This window comes from Schistocerca nitens, chromosome 4 (genome assembly GCF_023898315.1).
Source record: "Schistocerca nitens isolate TAMUIC-IGC-003100 chromosome 4, iqSchNite1.1, whole genome shotgun sequence".
Lineage (NCBI taxonomy): Eukaryota > Metazoa > Arthropoda > Insecta > Orthoptera > Acrididae > Schistocerca > Schistocerca nitens.
Genome location: NC_064617.1, coordinates 150,068,780 through 150,089,461, shown reverse-complemented (window position 1 = coordinate 150,089,461; position 20,682 = coordinate 150,068,780). Strand labels below are relative to the sequence as shown.

General features: G+C 43.0%; 1 protein-coding gene across 1 annotated transcript in view; it reads right to left on the bottom strand.

Annotated features, from left to right (window-relative positions):
• LOC126252024 (methanethiol oxidase-like) overlaps positions 1–15,105 on the bottom strand; it is a 135,860-nt gene extending 120,755 nt beyond the window's left edge. The window contains exon 1 of the mRNA XM_049952809.1: positions 14,990–15,105. Within this exon, the coding sequence (XP_049808766.1) occupies positions 14,990–15,035 (46 nt within the window). The 5' untranslated portion in view covers positions 15,036–15,105. The remainder of the gene's footprint in view (positions 1–14,989) is intronic.
• Positions 15,106–20,682: the final 5,577 nt, after the last annotated feature.

Below are 20,682 nucleotides of genomic sequence, written 5' to 3'. Positions count from 1 at the left end.
CGCTGACACTGGTAGCAGCGCGTAGGTGTCGGGACATAGGGGCGAACAGAAATAACCTCGTAGCCCGCTTTGATGCGCGATGGCAGCTGAACACTATCGAAGGTCAAAAAAAGTGTCCGGGTCGGTACAAGGTCATTGTTGACCTTTTTCATGACCCTGTGGACAGCCGTCACGCCCTGCTCAGCGAGGAAAGATTGAATCTCCTCGTCAGTCAAGCCGTCGAGGGATCTAGTATAGACCACACCACGAGACGAGTTCAAAGTTCGGTGAGCCTCCACCCGGACAGGGAATGTGTACAGGAGTGTGGCCCGAAGCAGTTTTTGTGCCTGAAAGGCGCTCTCAGTTTCGAGTAATAAGGTACCGTTACGCAACCTGGTACAGGATTTGACAGATCCGGCTATGGCATCGACGCCCTTCTGGATAACGAAAGGGTTGACAGAGGAAAAATCCTTTCCGTCCTCAGATCGAGAAACGACCAGGAACTGTGGGGCAGGCGGTAGTACTTTTGTCACTGGTAGCTGGTCACGTTTCCGTTTTTGGGCAGAAGTCGAGAGAGATGGAGTGAAATCCATTGCGGAGAAATCCCCCATGATTGCCAGCGTCTCCGATGGCGCGCTCCTTCCTTGTGGGGACCCTCTCAGAAGGCACTCCCGCCTTAGGTGAATGTTTACACCTCAGGTCACACCTCCCGAGAAACAGATGGAGGGACCAATCGGCATGGTCAGAAGGTATCAGCTCAGGCAATCACCCCTCCCCGGGCCTGGCCTTTACCAGGGGGTACGCGCGTGCCTTACATGTCTACCCAGGGCGGGGAATTACGCGTTACCCCGTCACCGTCTACGCGTGCGAACGCGTGGGTCGGCCTTCAGGCGCGCACAGGGAGGAAGGAAGAAGAGGAAAAGAGAGAGAGAGAGAGAGAGAGAGAGAGAGAGGACAGTGTCTCAAACGCCGAGGCGGAGACCAGAGAAGGCAAGGAGAAGAAGGCAATGAGAAGGCAATGGGAAGGCAAGGAGAAGAAGGCAATGGGAAGGCAAGGAGAAGAAGGCAAGGAGAAGAAGGCAAGGAGAAGAAGGCAAGGAGGAGAAGGCAAGGAGGAGAAGGCAAGGAGGAGAAGGCAAGGAGGAGAAGGCAAGGAGGAGAAGGCAAGGAGGAGAAGGCAAGGAGGAGAAGGCAAGGAGGAGAAGGCAAGGAGGAGAAGGCAAGGAGGAGAAGGCAAGGAGGAGAAGGCAAGGAGGAGAAGGCAAGGAGGAGAAGGCAAGGAGGAGAAGGCAAGGAGGAGATGGCAAGGAGGAGATGGCAAGGAGGAGATGGCAAGGAGGAGAAGGCAAGGAGGAGAAGGCAAGGAGGAGAAGGCAAGGAGGAGAAGGCAAGGAGGAGAAGGCAAGGAGGAGAAGGCAAGGAGGAGAAGGCAAGGAGGAGAAGGCAAGGAGGAGAAGGCAAGGAGGAGAAGGCAAGGAGGAGAAGGCAAGGAGGAGAAGGCAAGGAGGAGAAGGCAAGGAGGAGAAGGCAAGGAGGAGAAGGCAAGGAGGAGAAGGCAAGGAGGAGAAGGCAAGGAGAAGAAGGCAAGGAGAAGAAGGCAAGGAGAAGAAGGCAAGGAGAAGAAGGCAAGGAGAAGAAGGCAAGGAGAAGAAGGCAAGGAGAAGAAGGCAAGGAGAAGAAGGCAAGGAGAAGAAGGCAAGGAGAAGAAGGCAAGGAGAAGAAGGCAAGGAGAAGAAGGCAAGGAGAAGAAGGCAAGGAGAAGAAGGCAAGGAGAAGAAGGCAAGGAGAAGAAGGCAAGGAGAAGAAGGCAAGGAGAAGAAGGCAAGGAGAAGAAGGCAAGGAGAAGAAGGCAAGGAGAAGAAGGCAAGGAGAAGAAGGCAAGGAGAAGAAGGCAAGGAGAAGAAGGCAAGGAGAAGAAGGCAAGGAGAAGAAGGCAAGGAGAAGAAGGCAAGGAGAAGAAGGCAAGGAGAAGAAGGCAAGGAGAAGAAGGCAAGGAGAAGAAGGCAAGGAGAAGAAGGCAAGGAGAAGAAGGCAAGGAGAAGAAGGCAAGGAGAAGAAGGCAAGGAGAAGAAGGCAAGGAGAAGAAGGCAAGGAGAAGAAGGCAAGGAGAAGAAGGCAAGGAGAAGAAGGCAAGGAGAAGAAGGCAAGGAGAAGAAGGCAAGGAGAAGAAGGCAAGGAGAAGAAGGCAAGGAGAAGAAGGCAAGGAGAAGAAGGCAAGGAGATTATGCAGGGGAAAGAGTAAGGAAGACAGTGAGGTGGAGAAGAGCAAAGAAAGGAACCAACCAAAGAAAGGAAGAAACGAGAAGTGAAAAAGCAAAATGACCGCAAATAGAGGTCGTGGAACCGTCCGTCTCCGGACGCAGGCGCTAACTACCCCCTTGAGGGGGAGGGACTCCTTTTAGTCGCCTCTTACGACAGGCAGGAATACCTCGGGCCTATTCTTACCCCGGACCCGCAGGGGGATCTCAAATGCTTCGATTCTCTTCTGTTCCGGTTTTCCCACAGTCCATGTTTCACTACCATACAATGCTGTACTCCAGACGTACATCCTCACAAATTTCTTCCTCAAATTAAGGCCGGTATTTGATATTAGTATACTTCTCTTAGCCAGAAATGCCTTTTTGCCATAGCGAGTCTGCTTTTGATGTCCTCCTTGCTCCGTCCGTCATTGGTTATTTTACTGCACTCCAAATAACCTAAAATCCAGATCCAGACGCCTGATAAACCTGAAAAATTCTTTACACACACACACACACACACAGGGGGAGAGAGAGAGAGAGAGAGAGAGAGAGAGAGAGAGAGAATTCAATTAACGAGACATAAGAACTACAACAGAAGATCTCGACGTGAAGTGACGGTGCGATCTCGAACCTAGGACCAGATCACAAGAAGCGCACATTTCGGCCAGGCAAATGAATAACAGTGATAATTTATTCATGTAAAAATTATAGCGCGAAATTTTTTCTAATCTGGAAGCATCGCATGTAAAAACACAGCTGTGTTACTGCAGATTAAATTCACTGAAGCTGCGTTAATGTGAAAGGTGAAACGCGTCTAGTGACTAAATTCCAGAAAGAATAAGGCTTTTAATTGATGAAACGAATATTTATATACTTCCTGCGGAAAATGGTCACCCCAACAAAACTTATGAGAAAATTATTTCTTTCATATTTGGTTCCTTGTATAGCGTTCTACATTAATTATGAGTTCTGAGTTCAGCGCTAAAAATGACTAGATTATTTCTGTCACCTCCTCCTCATCGTCCCGTCATCTTATTTCTAAGGGCGTCTTAGCGCCTCACAAATATTTCCTGTTTAGTGATTCATACATGTACCACGTCAAAAAGACAAAAGAGTAATCAATGTCAGTTACTTTTTTCCTACGAAAACGTGACCGCCACACAATTGTTTCAATTTCTTTTGAAACAGTTGCTGTTCCAAATCACAGTGCAACATGGGCGAAAACTGTACCAAATATTAGGAATTGCTCTAGGATTCTAGAGTTCTCACCCTCAGATTATTTTATCTGATTGTATGACATATGTAAGTCGTGTTTATTTGTAACTTTCCTAGTTCTTTCAGAATTATATTGGAACAAACAAACCTCTTTTTTATACATAGCTTTTACTTTATATGCTTAATCTGCTAGTGTATTCCTCGGGACAAATAAATAGAAAAGGCTAATACAATATAGGATCTAAAGTGTTTTTCAGGGAGCTGAGCGATCAAAGAGGTGATCTGCAGTGCATTACTAAAAAAAAAAAAGTTTTACTTTAAAGCAACGAAAGATGGCATACAGGCTTATGTTCTCACAACGCGGCGTTACAGGATCTGCGCGCCCTGTATGCGTTACACAATGGTTCGTATTGCGAAGTATAATAGAAAAATCACACTTACAGTTAACGTACAAATTTTCTAGCTTAAGCACAAAGCAAATTACAGACTGCCTGGAATACATGCTACTATCGCTCATAGTGGTGAGCTGTATGCATCAGCAAAATAGAATAGGTAGCCGCTCATGCGAATCTAGTTCTCATTAGTTTTCTGAATATCTTGCGAATCTAGTTCTCATTAGTTTTCTGAATATCTTAAATATATCAGCAGGATATATTCGCATGGAAATCTAAACACTACAGACGCCAGTCAGTGCGTGAATCATTGGGTTGTCTAATTTCAGTTTATTAAGTGAGAATCGTAGTGATGAAGAACGAAGCGGCCTACCGTCGTTAACTGAGCAACCAATTCCCGGAAATGGCTGATGCGGCTATTAGGGGAAACAAGCGCTGCACGTGCTCACGGCTACGCTTCCACGACAGAAACAATGTGACAAGAGTGCTAGCAACCGGTAATAAAAGTGACGTAACAACATGTAATTATGTAAGTTTTCTAAAAATATGAAGGATGCCCAGGAATTGGCGCGGATGCGAACAAAAATTCTCTGACTATAGTACGATCCACCGTTTGCGAGGAAACACATGATAAAGTACGCAGCATGGCCAAGAACGCGTGCTGGGGAGCTGCATATAGCTGAGACAGTTCTACGGGATGTTTCAAAAAGAAAAGATGTATTTCTAACGTATATATTTAAACTGTAGGACGTAAAACTATGAAACTTGAGACATTTACGAATCTCTCAAGCTATGATTACAGATGTTCAATAAATCCTCCACCAGGGACACGAACAATCACATCGATACTGTAATTCCTCCCAGACTCTTAAGCATGCTCATCGTCATTGATGTTATGGCAGTACGGACGCAGTTCTTTAAATCTTCTAGATTCTGTGGTAGTGTTGCTGCATAAACGTTGTCCTTAATGAAACTCAACAGCAAGTAGTCACAGGGTGTCAGATCGTTTGATTGTGGAGGCCAGGTGAGAAGTGTTAAGTTGCCGCTTGTTCGACGACCAATCCAACGGCTCGGAAGTGTTTCATCCAAATATTCAGGCACTTTGCGACTCCAATGAGGGAGTGCCCCGTCTTGTTGGAAAATGTTGTCCTCCTCTAGTCTCAGAGGCAACCAGTTTTGTAACATAGAAAGATACAACTAACCGTTGTTTCCATAAAAGAAGAATGTGCCGTAAACAGATGAATGGGATATCGCACGAAACACATTGACTTTGGATTAATCTCGTACGTGTGGATTTGGGTTTTGTAGGCCCCGTATTCGAATATTGTTTGTTTACTTTCACACTAAGGTGGAAATTCGCTTCATCACTGAAAACGATGCATTGTGCGAAAGTGTTGTTAATAGAATTCTGAAGCTCCTCAGAAAATGCCACAAGTTTGCGTTTAGCATGACATAGAACCTACATAAAAGAGCTGTAACTTGTACGGCTTTATAACCAACCGACGTCTCAAAACACAGCAAATTGTTGTTTTAGGCCTTTGTAACTCCAGACTAGCACTAATTGTAAGTTGATTTTGTAGCACTACGTTCGAAAGCGGTTTGAATTCACGGGACATTTTCGTCGGGAACACGAGGGCGGCCAGGTCGCTTTCCTTTACATACACATCCTGAGTGTACAAATTGTCGATACCATCTGCGAATGTTCCTCCAAAGGATCACTTTGGTACCTCAGCCTGAAACATCTTTGCACTGAAATTACACTTCGCAAACTCGAGAATACAAAAGATTTCTGCTGCGGAGTAGCTATTTTGCAAATTGCGGCGTTAACCAAGCAGAGAACAGCCATCGACCAGCGATGAATATAAACTAGACAAAGTATTCTGTCCTCTGACAACCGAGCCGAGACTCAGCCATCGATAATTTTAACAACGTGATATGTATTTATTTTTGAAACACCCTGTATTTAAAGGCTAGCATTGCAACAAGCGTTATTTTGCGAAGCAAGATGTCAGTGCAGATTTCAACACTGCCATTCGGCTGGGAAGCCGAAAGCTTTTCATCAGTCGGTGCTACAACAGTGCTGTTGCTCCAAAAGATCAATGGACAAAAAAATAATATTCAAAACCCCTTGACGGCGAGCTCTTTAGAGACCGAGCAAAAGCTCTATGGCTACCATTGCAGGCGCTCCTGTCTGTGATGCAGCGTCAAGGGTAACACCAGCCATGGTACCCGAGCTGATAGTCCATGCTGCTGCAAACGTTGTCGAACTGTTCGTGCAGATGGTTGTTGTCTTGCAAACGTCCCCATCTGTTGACTCAGGGGCCGAGATGTGGCTGTACAATCCGTTACAGCCATGCTGATAAGATGCCTGCCATCTCGACTGCTAGTGATATGAGGCCGTTGGGATCCAGCATGGCGTTCCGTATTACCCTTCTGAACCCACCGATTCCATATTCTGCTAACAGTCATTGGATCTCGATCAATCGCGATAGGCTACAATCCGATCTTTATCAAAGTCGGAAATGTGATGGTACGCATTTCTCCTCCTCACACGAGGCATCACAACAACGTTTCACCAGGCAATGCCAGTCAACTGCTGTTTGTGTATGAGAAATCTGTTGGAAACTTTCCTCATGTCAGCACGTTGTAGGTGTCGCCACCGGCGCCAACTTTGTGTGAATGCTCTGAAAAGGTAATCATTTACATATCACAGCATCTTCTTCCTGTCGGTTAAATTTCGCGTCTGTAGCACGTCATCTTGGTGGTGTAGCAATTTTAATGCCCAGTAGTGTATAAGACCGTCGCGCAGCTCCTTCCACTCAGTTAGGCGTTTGTAGAAATGAACTACTAACGATTGGTGTTGCTTACTGGCTACACGACGGAACTGCATTTGGCCAACTCGTGTCCACTTTCGCAGATCACAGGGGAGTACTGCCAGGTGTGTGGAGGTGGGGTTGTGGCAGTTTATATGTAACATTCCTTGCTGGGTGCAGAAACTAGCTATAAATTACATGAAGAAAGCGAGTGACAAGCCTAAAAGCATACCAACGGGAAACTTTTCGACTCTAAACATACCACCAGTGTTACAGAGTACAAAATAACATATTTTATCGGTTAGTTAATTTGGTGGCAAGTTATCTGCGCTTCCTCATGTGTGACGCTATCTCTGCACTCGACTGATTAAGTAACCAGTATTTGTCACTGTTACGCTCCGGCAGACATGCTCCATTGAGCGGTAATGCGTTGTCATTCTGCCGGTAACGAAGTCTGCTGAGTCACCAGTGGTACCACAGATCAGAGAACACTTCACTGCAAGTTGAAAATTCCTTCTGAAACAATACTTGTCTTTATAGTACATCGCGGTTAATACTTATTTTACGACCTGCAGGGTAAGGGAAGGCTAAAGATCAGTAACCTATCAAAAAATTCTCACACACAGAAACGAAGAAATAGGTGCTGTAGAATTGTCATTGCAACGCTAAAACCAACATCAATTCCGTGGCTCCAGGCCTTATCCAATAAAAGCACCATCAGATATCTATAGCAGGCAGAGGACCGAGAAATGGAGTAAATCGTGCAACAGGTAAGTTCTCGCCATCCACATGCCAGACTTAAATCTAAAAAGCCTGCATGGGTTCTCAACAGTATCCACCACAATTTGCGAGAGTGCTCGGGAACTAATTTGACACTGATTGCTGAACGAGGCCTGGAGAACCAGACTGATACAACCGTATAGTCTACTGGCACACAGGTGTCAAGAAACGTCTGGAGCCGCCATAGTGTCATCAGAGTCAGGCATGTATTATGCAACTCATGTCTTTCAAATAAGGTATTGTACACCGCCCAGTACAATGGAGCAAACAGTAGAACACAACAGTAGTGAACCTCCAATGATAAGATTTCTAGGGCACTGGAAGGACTTCATAAATGCTTGTCTGAAGACTGCAGCACAGTTCAGTTCCCTAACAGAGCGCTGATATTAATACCTGCAAATGTTCACTTGCTATAATTTAACACTAGTTTAATATTTTAACGTGACTGTGTCCTATTTTATTATTCTGTTTTGTGTGTCTTATGTACTTCTGCATTATCTAAATAAATAATAAACACTACAGTTGCAGTGGTTTCCCTAGCCCAAAAAAGTAATTTTTCAGAAAAACACTTTTAAAGCTCAGAAGTGCAATTTTTTAAATAAAACTCAACTGGATAATAAAACGAGACGCACGACTGTAATTAGAAAAACGATTTATGAAGTTGGGACTCTTTAATGGAAACAAGAGTTCTTTCTGCGAAGAGTCGCCCAACATATTACTTTCCACATTCGCCATACACTGTAAGGTGACTTGCGGATTACAGATTTAAAAAGTTACAGCAACCTGACGAGACCGCTGTTGAAAATTGATTTACAGGTCTACTAAAGAGACTGCTTGCACCACGCTTGTCCACCCTATTCTCGAGTATTGCTGTGCGGTGTGGGATCCGCATCAGGTGGGACTGACTGATGACATCGAAAAAGTACAAAGAAGGGCAGCTCGTTTTGTATTATCGCGAAATTGGGGGGATTGTGTCACAGACATGATACGTGAATTGGAGTGGCAATCATTGAAACAAAGGCGTTTTCGTTGCGACGGGATCTTCTCATGAAATTTCAATCACCAGTTTTCTCCTCCGATTGCGAAAACATTGTGTTGGCACCCACCTACATGGGGAGAAATGATCATCACAATAAAATAAGAGAAATCAGGGCTCGCACAGAAAAATTTAAGTGCTCGTTTTCCCCGCGTGCCGTTCGAGAGTGGAACGGTAGAGAGACAGCTTGAAGGTGGTTCATTGAACCCTCTGCCAGACACTTTATTGTGAATAGCAGAGTAATCACGTAGATGTACTTTCCGGGTGTCTTATACCACCACCTACACATCTCGTAGTTTAAACTGTTGCAAAGTACACTTTCGTACATCTCGATTGTAGTGTACAAATAGGCATGTTAGTGGATATTAATTCGGGGTGTATCAACCCTTCGCCTTTATGACCTCTCTAACTCTTCTGGGGTCACTGGAACGACGACGACATTTTAACTCATCCCAAAGGAGTTCCATTGCGTTCAGATTGGGACTTGGAGCATGCCAGTCCATTTCACGAAATGGACAAGAACAATTGCCTCGCATATGCTGCTTGATGACAGCATCCATTATTATGCTGATACTATCAATCATTGGCTCCGCAATATTCCTGTACTTTATGTAGTACATAATGCTATAAAATGTGTTAATATCCATTCCCATTTAGCATTCTCTTAATAGCAGTAAGGGGGCCACGCTACCGTAACACCACATCCCCAGTACACGGTTGTTGGCAGTGCAAGTGTCAGGTAACGTTCTCCAGGCATTAGCCAGACCCTTCCATTGGATTCCCAGAGGGCAGCTTGGTTGATCACTGCAAATCACTCGTTTCTAATCATCCAGTGTCCACTGAGGCCGCTCATTGGATCACCTCAAGGGTTCCTTAGGAGTGACTACAGAAATGTTTTTTTAACTCCCTATGCGCAGTCTTTCTACTAGCTGGAATACTAGCAGCCTTTTTGAACTCCACGAGTGATTACTTACGTTGATTTCGATCGACTTTTTTTCCAACAGTCCTACGCAAAGTGAGACGGTCCCAGCCCATCAGCGCATGAAGTCTGCTTGTCTGTCGTTAATTCAGATTTTCATTTACCAACCATACCAACAGTTGACTTGGGCAGCTTTAGAAATGTTGAACTGCCTTGTTAAAAAGACTAACCTTGTTAGAAGTCACTGCGCTCTCAGACACATTCTGTTGTTACTGCTTCTCTGCTGACAACACAACACTTCCTGCCTCCTTTTATACCAGCGGGTACGCTTCTCGTGACATCTGGCGGTCAATTCCGAATTACATATCGATGTCCTCCTACCTTTGATCAGACATTGTACATCTAATACCACATGAGACGATGTTCAGGCAGATGCTGGAAGTCTTCTAGTATGGGGGATATGTGCATGGTACGATTAGTAAATAATGGGGGAGCCAGGAATAACAAAACTATCATCTGGTGAGCAAGATGTATGAAACAGGCGAAATACCCTCAGACTTTAAGAAGAATATAATAATTCCAGTCCCAAAGAAAGCAGGCTTTGCCGAACTATCAGTTTAATAAGCCACGGCTGCAAAATACTAACACGAATTCTTTACAGACGAATGGAAAAACTGGTAGAAGCCGACCTCAGGGAAGATCAGTTTGGATTCCGTAGAAATGTTGGAACACTTGAGGCAATACTGACCCTACGACTTACCTTAGAAAATAGATTAAGGAAAGGCAAAAATACGTTTCTCGCATTTGTAGACTTAGAGAAAGCTTTTGACAATGTTGACTGGAATACTCTCTTTCAAATTCTGAAGGTGACAGGGGTAAAATACAGGGAGTGAAAGGCTATTTACAATTTGAATAGAAACCAGATGGCAGTTATAAGAGTCGAGGGGCATGAAAGGGAAGCAGTGGTTGGGAAGGGAGTGAGACAGGGTTGTAGCCTTTCCCCGATGTTATTCAATCTGTATGTTGAGCAAGCAGTAAAGGAAACAAAAGAAAAATTCGGAGTAGAAATGAAAATCTATGGAGAAGAAATAAAAACTTTGAGGTTCGCCGATGACATTGTAATTCTGTCAGAGGCAGCAAAGGACTTGGAAGAGCAGTTGAACGGAATGGACAGTATCTTAAAAGGAGGATATAAGATGAAGATCAACAAAAGCAAAACGAGGATAATGGACTGTAATCGAATTAAATCTGATGCTCCGGGAATTAGATTAGGAAATGACACTTAAAGTAGTAAATGAGTTTTGCTATTTCGGAAGCAAAATAACTGATGGTGGTCGAAGTAGAGAGGATATAAAATGTAGACTGAAAATGGCAAGGAAAGCGTTTCTCAAGAAGAGAAATTTGTTAACATCGAGTATAGATTCAAGTGCCAGGAAGTCGTTTCTGAAAGTATTTGGATGGAGTGTTGCCACGTATGGAAGGGAAACGTGGACGATCAATAGTTTGGACAAGAAGAGAATAGAAGCTTTCGAAATGTGGTGCTACAGAAGAATGCTGAAGATTAGATGGGTAGATGACATAACTAATGAGGTATTAAATAGAATTGGAGGGAAGAGATATTTATGGCGCATGACTAGAAGGGATCGGTTGGTAGTGAATATTCTGAGGCATCAAGGGATCACCAATTTAGTGTTGGAGGGCAGCGTGGAGGGTAAAAATCGTAGAGGGAGACCAAGAGATGAATACACTAAACAGATTCAGAAGGATGTAGGTGGCAGTATGTACAGGGATATGATGAAGCTTGCAGAGGATAGAGTAGCATGGAGAGCTGCATCAAACCAGTCTCTGAACTGAAGACCACGACAACAATGATTAGTTTGCCACAGTTTCTCACTGACAAACGATACAGGTTCCTCCTATCTGACCATACTCATCCTTATATTCGTCGAAAGCCCATCACATGCAGCCTGTACCTTTACTGAGACAATGCACCTTCCTTTGGCTCTAAATTAGATAATTGTTTTGAAACACTCCACGGAGATGATTGTGCTTTCTTTTGTATTCCGTCGTAGAAAATCCCTCGTTTTCCTTGTACACTGTGCTTTTTGTGAGCAGGGTAAAATCTGGTTTAAATAATGTTTTCATTACTCTGTACTACTCATTTCTCGTGCAGGTATCTCTAATTTCAGCATTAAAGGCAGTATAAACTTATTTTATCCCTGCTACATCTTGAACTCAAGTGGCTGTTAATCAATTAAGCATTGTTAATGTAGAGCAAAACTTACCTCAAATACTATTAAAAAGCTATTTTATTTCAATGGTCAATTTCGGGCCTTCATGCTCATCTTTAGGCGGATACACTTGTTTAATAAGCGTTAGATTCGACAACAGCACGTCATCCGCGTTTTACAGTTCGTTCTAGTGAACGTGTTTTGTCTCGTTTTCTGCCTTGTATATTTGTGAGAGGACGCACTACCTGTTTAAGTGTAGGCAGCGCTCGTAACTAATACTGTACTACAACGAGAGTAACTATTCGAAGGTGAACATGACAGCCCAAAATCTTTCATGGCAATAAAATAATGTTTTCTTAAAGATATTTATGGCTGGATCTGCTCTCTACACAAACTTTTACGTAGTATCCTCGTATTATTTAGGACATTGCAGTTTGTTGGTTTCAAGACCAAAGCACTCGTGTGCCTGCGGTCCAACAGGTAAGCTCATCGTGCTACCCAAACACATTGCAACTTGTGATTTTCCTCGTTTTGAAGATCGAGGGAAAAATTCCTTGTATCATCGAGAGACCGACACCAGACCTTTGCTTTCTGAAAGGTATGTATAAGAACAGCTGGGTGGAATCAGAATTGTGAAATGGTTTCCACAACACTCCACATCAACGGGCCGCTGAAGCTGTCGTTCCAATGACAGCTACTCTGGTCCCCTCGCCACATAGGCAGGAAACAATTAGTAGCGAATAAAGGAGTCAGGCGCACTAACTGATGTGTGACGGAGGAGGACTTAATTTGGCACATCATGGGTATCACAAGGCTCAAGGTTGTAAGACTGTTGTCCGTATCTCGCGTTAGCTCCTATACGTGTGCATAAGTCTCTTAGAAAATACGCTCCACTATTATTAAAGAAGCGCCGCATAGATAACTGACAGTGCCGATGTAGCACTAGCTAGCGTGATACCCTGAAGCCTTATTTTTGTGAAGTTACTGTAAATAGTACTGTTACAGGACGGCCCACATTAAAAACTATAAGCTCTCATGTAATAGCCATTTCATGATACAAATAAATATCTAAAAGAAGTGAAACACACTGTTTATGGAAGAGTTACTATTTCTGAATTTCTAAAGGAAAATGAACGTATATTTCCGTAAACATGTGTCATAGCGAGCTCGTGGAACTGCACTTAGAGGCTTTGGTTCATACTACTCTGTATCAAGTATGCGTTCCAGAGCAACCTTATTCGCGAGTAAGAACAAGTACTACTTTCTAATTAGTTTGTGCGACGTCTGAATATGTGCAAGGGTGATTCAACACCATACATGCCTCTTATTCCCAGGGGTGATGTCATCACTTCAGTTTTCCCGTAATACTGCTAATTAGCTAGCCACCTTTTATTTAAAAACTTTCTGTATAAACAGCAGTTTTTGCATTCGAAGAAGATGGGGAAGGAATTGTTCGCGGCTTAGTTACAGAGTCAGTGCAATACTAGAGAGTAGTGCGTTAGGGAGGCCGCACAAAGGAGTTGTGAATGACTTTACCAGACACTGAACATCACTCCTCCCGAATGATTCTAACAGACCATCACTTAACTGAGGTGGTCTTCATACTTAAACACTGTTAGCTGCAGCGAACAAGCATTTTTCATGCAGAAAATAATAGCTGTACAGTATCAAGCCTGCGTTTGTCGTAATAAGATGCGCTCAAGCTAATTTTAATCCATTTCAGAAACTGTAATCGCCTTGTTTACATTTATTACACTCTGAACAGGGCGATAAGAAACTAGTTACGTAACGCACGCTTGACCCATCGACGCTTGTACAGATTTTATGAAAGTCATGTTAGAAAACCCACCAACAGTTGCTAAATGAATTTACTGTGATACTTTTTTCATTCTTCCATATCATCTGGTGGTAAAATGTTGCCTCAGCATATGTATAATCAATCATTATTTCGATGATGACCTGTCTCAATTTTAATGTATGCGAAGTCAAACCGGCATCTAAACTTTTTTCCTTGTCACTTATGGGCAAAATTGCAGGTCGAACACATCGATGGACGTGAAAGTATTTAATGGTGAACGCTGCAGCACTTATTAAATTTTAATGCTGATATTTGAAATAGCAACAAGTATCACGTACGTGTTGCTTTTCGACGGTTTCTGTCGTTTGAAGACAGTAGAGAAGTGTTTAGGTAGGTGTCGGCTTTTCAAATGGAGCTGTTTATAGGCAGCCACTATACACGTTCAACCTGCAGTTTTGTCCATATTTAAAAATGCGAAGATAGAAATTTTCAAGTAAGTTTGACTATACCCCTCATTTAACTTGTGACTGAATGGCTATTACAGAAACTGACTGAGTATACACACACACACACACACACACACACACACGCACACGCGCGTAATTTTTTGTGTCCTTACGATGACTTTTCAGATCACAACAGGCAGTACAATTTCCATAGCAAATGTCGCTATGTCTCACGTGAACTTCATAAAACACGCTGCAATTGTGAAGCATCATCTATCGAAAACACAGTTAACGGTGTCATCTATGGAAGACTGCAGACTTGTTGGGTAAATGCTAACTACTGTCAAATCATCAGACCAGGTAAAGATGCCTATATATCAGGATTACTACGTGACAATGTTTGAACCCATACTCCCTCCAGCCCCTTCCACTAAAAATGTTCAATGATAGCACCGTTCGCACTAAACAAATGCGCAGCTTCTATTTTTTATTTAATCGAAACAGTTCTGTTCCACTGTTGTAAAAGAACAGCTTGGTTTCAACTTACATCACCGACCAATGTCTTTTTTTCCCCCTTCACTTCACGATAGATATTGAACTAGACATTCCTAAACGTGCCGAGCCGGGTATTCTTCTTACCCGAGTTAAAGTTTCAACACTTTAGCCTAACATTATTCTATAAACGACATACTGCCACTTAGGCACAGTTTAAAAAGAAAACGCAGTTAAAACGTGAGGAATGGCGATTTGCTAAAGAGTTGACATATGTGAAAGAGTACGTCCTGTATAAATATTTTGACACAATATGAATTATTGTTTACTTGCCAGCTACACTGACGTAGGCAAATGTTTGTAAACAAAGGTCCACGTGGGATGTGACACGGGTACAGAAAACGCTGCATAAAAGAAGATAATATTCACTGCTGAAAATGTTTCCACAAAGCTGAACTTAAAAATGGTTAAGCGTGTGTGAAGTAACATCAGATCAATGTCAAAACATATATATCTTAAGGACGAAGAGTGGGTGAATGCTTTTGAGTGGAAAGTTGCGACAGGTGCTCGTACAATTCGGAGACGTCTCGCAGCAGGTTGTGCAAGAGCAGTGCAAGTCAGTCACAGATGCAGCTGCAATTAACTAACCTTTGCAGCTCCTCTGCTGCGAGATCTTCGCTGCCTGTTCCGCCATGTCACAGTGCTTTCGTCTTTCCGATGCTCACGCCGCACGAGCTGCCTCTAGACTGCGTGGGACCGGGGGACGCGACCAAAGATATTCCACCGGCTGGCCTTGAGCAGCGATAACTAGCACTCGCTGGGCCGTGTCAACGCGCGACAGAAGTAGTCAGTGACGGGAGAACACCCGAAATGTTGACATTACGTGGTAACGTGTGCACGTTGTGGAAACCCTGATCGAACTGCTTTGTTTGTGCGTGCCACGCAACACCAACTGACTCTCTTTAATGTTTGCTTCCTCATTTCCTCGTTCTGAGGTAACATGTGAAGCTTCGGTGCAATCAGTAATGGCGGTGGTGTACAATCGAATAGATCACTTTCAAAGCCTCTACCCTATAGAATGATCATTTAACTGTACTAAGTAAACGAGAGACCATAAACAGTAGGTGAAATACACGAGTAACATGTTCTTGACGTTGCCCCTACTGGCATGGAAGTACAAACCGACGCCACGGATGAAAATTATGTGCAACACCCAAGCACATTCGACAATTTTGTGAACAAGTTGTCTTGTATAAATTTCCCTTTTGTTTGAAACACATTTTCTTCTTCCTCTTTGCATTTTCCTCTTCTAACTTATTCCGGAGTATATGTATTTTCTTAGTCTTCTTTCTGGAGGTAACCAATTTGCATAAATTTTCTCTTTCTCATCATCCTTTACATGAATGATAAACTATCATCTTATGACACTTAATCTGTGTCTGTCTTACTTATCTCTACACGTGAGATCTTATTTTGTGACAGAAGTGCAGCAATTACTGTACATTGGTTTTTTATACTTCCCTTGATAATTTTCAGCACCACTGACGAAAGTTGGGACGAAAAAAACATAAAAACTTTTACCGTAAACATACACATACGAGTATGAAATTTTAAAGTAAAAACATCTAATGACGATACTGTCTTTGAAATACTTAATGCTAGCAGTGTGACACTTTAAAAAATCATGGTTCATACAGAATAGCCATTTATCATTAACTACAACATACCGTCGGCCTTCAACTACAAAGAGGAAGATGGATGTTTAAAAAAAACTAATACTCGTCTCACTATACAGGGTAGTCGGAAACAGTCTGTAAGAATGTTGCAGGGGAGGTTGTGCGGGGACATAATTGTTAAGCAAAAAATTCTATACGTCGCGCCGTTTCCGATTTAATTAGCATGGACGTTAGCCAATCAGATCGTTGCACGCACTACATCAAGAATTTGCGCGCACTAAAATGCGACAATGCACCGACATCTGTGGGCACATGTGACACGACTTGTTCAAATGCTCATTACTAGTTGAAATGTGCCTTTTTCTGAAGTGATAAATTTAAGCTAGGGAGCATAAGCTACGTCTGTTCGGTTTGAGGAAACCAAAACGATGAACACGTTTGGTGACACGGACCCTGGCAGGTTGCTTGCATTTTTGATCTCGACGACATGGTTGACTCACTTCCGTGCTAACTGAATTGGAAACGTCGCAACGTATCGAATTTTTTCGTAGCAATTATTTCTCAGCACAACCTGCCTGGCAACACCCTTGTAAACTTTCTACACTGTTTCTGACCATCCTGTATGTCTTTAAAATGCAATTTAAAGAGCGACTCCAGATTAGCCGAGCGGTCTTAGGCGCCACAGTCGTGGACTGTGCGGCTGGTCCCGGCGGAGGTTCGAGTCCTCCCTCGGGCATGGGTGTGTGTGTTTGTCCTTAGGATACTTTAGGTTAAGTAGTGTGTAAGCTTAAGGACTGATGAGCTTAGCAGTTAACTCCCATAAGGTTTCACACACATTTGAACAACATGCAATTTAAAGAACACCTGCATGTCCTAAGCTTCAGTCTGAATAAATTTACTTTTTCAGTGTACTTATCCATAAAAGACGACCTTGGGAACAAGTACTATGTACTGTTCACATTGTAGACAAAGAAAATAAATGAATTCAAAAGGGACATTCTTATTCATTGATCTATATCATCACAAAGCCAGCTTAATGAACAGACAGAATGCACTGAACGTATACAGAAAAGGGCATCACGAATGGTCACAAGTTTATTTGATCCATGAAAAGTGTCACAGAGATGCTGAAGAAACTGAATTGGCAGACACTTGAGAAAAAAAAAAAAAAAAAAGGTTCAAATGGCTCTGAGCACTATGGGACTTAACATCTGAGCTCATCAGTCCCCTACAACTTAAATCTACTTAAACCTAACTAACCTAAGGACATCACACACATCCATGCCCGAGGCAGGATTCGAACCCGCGACCGTAGCGGTCGCGCGATTCCAGACTGAAGCGCCTAGAACCGCTCGGCCACACCGGCCGGCGCAGACACTTGAAGACAGACGTAAATTAATCCGAGAAATCCTACTACAAAATTTTAAGAATCAGCTTTAAAGGACGACTACGAATAAATAACAAATCTACACGTATCGCTCCCTTAGGGATCGCAAGGACAAGATTAGATTAATTTCAGCACACACAGAGGCATTTAAACAATCATTCTTCTCATGCTACATACATGAATGGAACGCAAAGAAACCATAATTTGAGATCAATTGGACAAGTAATCTCCAATCGGTCGCGAAATGGAAACCACAATGAAAAGCGAAAATGTTTCATTTGCAACAGTTTGCTACACCTCTCAGCTTCTTCTCTACGTTATCGCCGCTACGATTTAGACATTTGTCGTAACATTGTACCAACTTTGCAATACCCTCGTCACAGAAGGTAGACACCTGTGCTTTCTGCCGCTTCCCTAAGCTGGTCTGCAGTTCGTTGCCTATGCCAAAAAGTTGTCTCCATAAACAGCGGTTCATGTGAGCAGAGATGAACATAAGAGGGAGTCAAATCTGTGCCGTATGGTGGGTGATCAAACACTTCCCATCGAAAACGCTGCAGGGTCAACCTCACTGACCCAGAAGTGTGCAACAGAGAATTGTCACGAAGAAAGAAATGCGTGACATCATGTGGGTTTGCATGAAATCAGACGACACGTTGCAGCGGACACTCATGCTTGGCGGGAGACACTATTGTTCTAGACTTTTTGTGTGCTCGGAACTGACAACAGCTACGTGACGCGATCGACAGGTGTACTAGACATACTGCTCAACACATACGTGCAAGTGTTCACCGGATTTTCACTCTTTTCCATTTCGCAACTTACTATGCGAAAAGCCCTCGTATGCAGTACAACAGGCCTTACTCCATGTTAAGCTTTCCACAGTGGTTTGCATACTATGGCTGCAGACGTAACTATTGAAAGCAGCACATTCATAACTAGTTTTCAGTGATGTAAGATCAGTCATTGTATTACCAGTTTCCTAACGTAACTAACATTCAGCGTTAAAAACATACACACACACACACACACACACACACACACACACACACACATACATACTGTACCTCTAAAATCATACTCCACAATTGATCAACGAGACAAGCCAACAGCGAGATATAGTGTATTTACAATAAATGAATTTACCTACGATCTACAATTTATTGTCTGTACTTACTGATATTGTACCAAAAAAATTATACTGTCTTTTACCTATCACAATGATCCATGTTCCAGGTAGGAAGCGTAGCACATCTCCCGTTTTGCTAGGAAAATAATGATAATTAATCTAAAGAGTTCTGTTACAGTGTCAGTGTGAAAATGTCTCATCAGCAACATGAAACAACAAATAAAATGCTCTCGTTTTTTATGTGCATGTTGATCTTGGAAGTAAATGATACATCATTAAGACGATGTAAATAAAAAGTGACTTACCAAGGTCTGAAAATAACGAAATGTGTTAATACGAAAGTGTAAAGAAAATTCTTCAAAAGTCATCAACAAAGAAGGAAAATTCATGTGGGAGGAAGACACAATTTCTGAAAGTGTGGAGAAGAATATTTCCAAAATCTATATGGACAGGATGAAATAAATATACAAGAAGTGAAACCATTACAGAGGAAATAGAAAGAGAAGATCTGTAGAATTTGGATGGAAAGAAAGCTGAGTTAGAAAAGAAAAATGGCAATGCTCCAGAGTAGATGACGTCACGGTGGAAATGATGATAGCCGCAAGACTTATCGTAATTCAGTGGCCGTATAAAATAATAAGACCAGATGGAGAAGTTCGACAAGGCACTCTGCTCTGAGCATTGATTTTCAGGGGGAGGGGGAGGAAGGTAAGTCATAGCCTTCCATAGCTGTAACCTAGCTTTTTCAGCACTGATTCAAAGCGTCGTTGATCTACTAAGGAAACTCTTCCTTGATGTCAATTGTTGCGGGTGAAGTTCGTGCTCACACAGGGAATGGGTTCTCTCCTGCTTCACTTCCTTTCTTCATTTTTAGATATTGCTCTTAGAACAGGAGGTGGCGTTATTCCTGCGAAGTGGCAAGGTCATTCGACTGAAGTGGATTTAAAGCTACATGTTCTGATTATGGGTGTGTCACTCAGAGCGTGTCCACCTGTTTAGCATGTGTTGAATTATGCCAGACAGGACGTGCATACTAACGCAGTGCCACTGCGGTAGTTCGTATAGTTTGAGGTTGGTTACCCCCCACTGTGATCTGGTCAGTTCCAGAGGAAGACTGTTCCTCGTGTAAACTTTGGACTTGCAGTTGATGCAGTGCTTCTTGAAAGTAAGAGGCCTATAAAGTGTTACTCCTAGGTATTTTGGGGTCTCTCAGTGCCCAATTTCGGCATCTGACCATACTTTCTTGATCCAGATTTTTTTTTTTTGAGTCATCACTCTTCTGACTGGTTTGATGCGGCCCGTCACGAATTCGTCTCCTATCCCAACCTCTGCGTCTCAGAATAGCAATTGCAGCCTGCGTCCTCAATTATCCGCTGGATGTATTCCAATCTCCGTCTTCCTCTACAGTTTTTACCATCTACAGCTCCCTCTAGTATCATGGAAGTTGTTTCCTGGTGCCTTAACAGGTGCCCTATCATCCTGTCCCTTCTTCTTGTCAGTGGTTTTCATATATTACTTTTCCTCACCGATTCTGCGGAGCACCTCCTCATTCCTTACTTCATCAGTCCACCTAATTTTCAACATTCTGTAGAACCACATCTCAAAAGCTTCTATTCTCTTCTGTTCTGGTTTTCCCGCAGTCCAGGTCTCACTATCATACAATAACACTCCAACGTGCATTCTCAGAAATGTCTTCCTCACGTTAAGATATATGTTCGATACTAGCAGGCCGGCCGGTATGCCGAGCGGTTCTAGGCGCTTCAGTCTGGAACCGCGAGACTGCTACGGTCGCAGGTTCGAATCCTGCCACGGACATGGATGTGTGTGATGTCCTTAGGTTAGTGAGGTTTAAGTTGTTCAAAGTTCTAGGGGACTGGTGACCTCAGATGTTAAATGCCATAGTGCTCAGAGCCATTTGAACCATTTTTACTAGCAGACTTCTCTTGGACAGGAATGCCATTTTCACCAGTGCCAGTCTACTTTTGATATCTTCCTTGTTCCGCCCGTCATGGATTGTTTTGTTGCCTAGGTAGTAGAATTCCTTGACTTCATCTACATCCTAATCACCAATCCTGATGTTAAGTTTCTCGCTGTTCTAATTTCTGCTACTTCTCATTTCTTCCGACTTTCTTCGATTTACTTTCAGTTAATA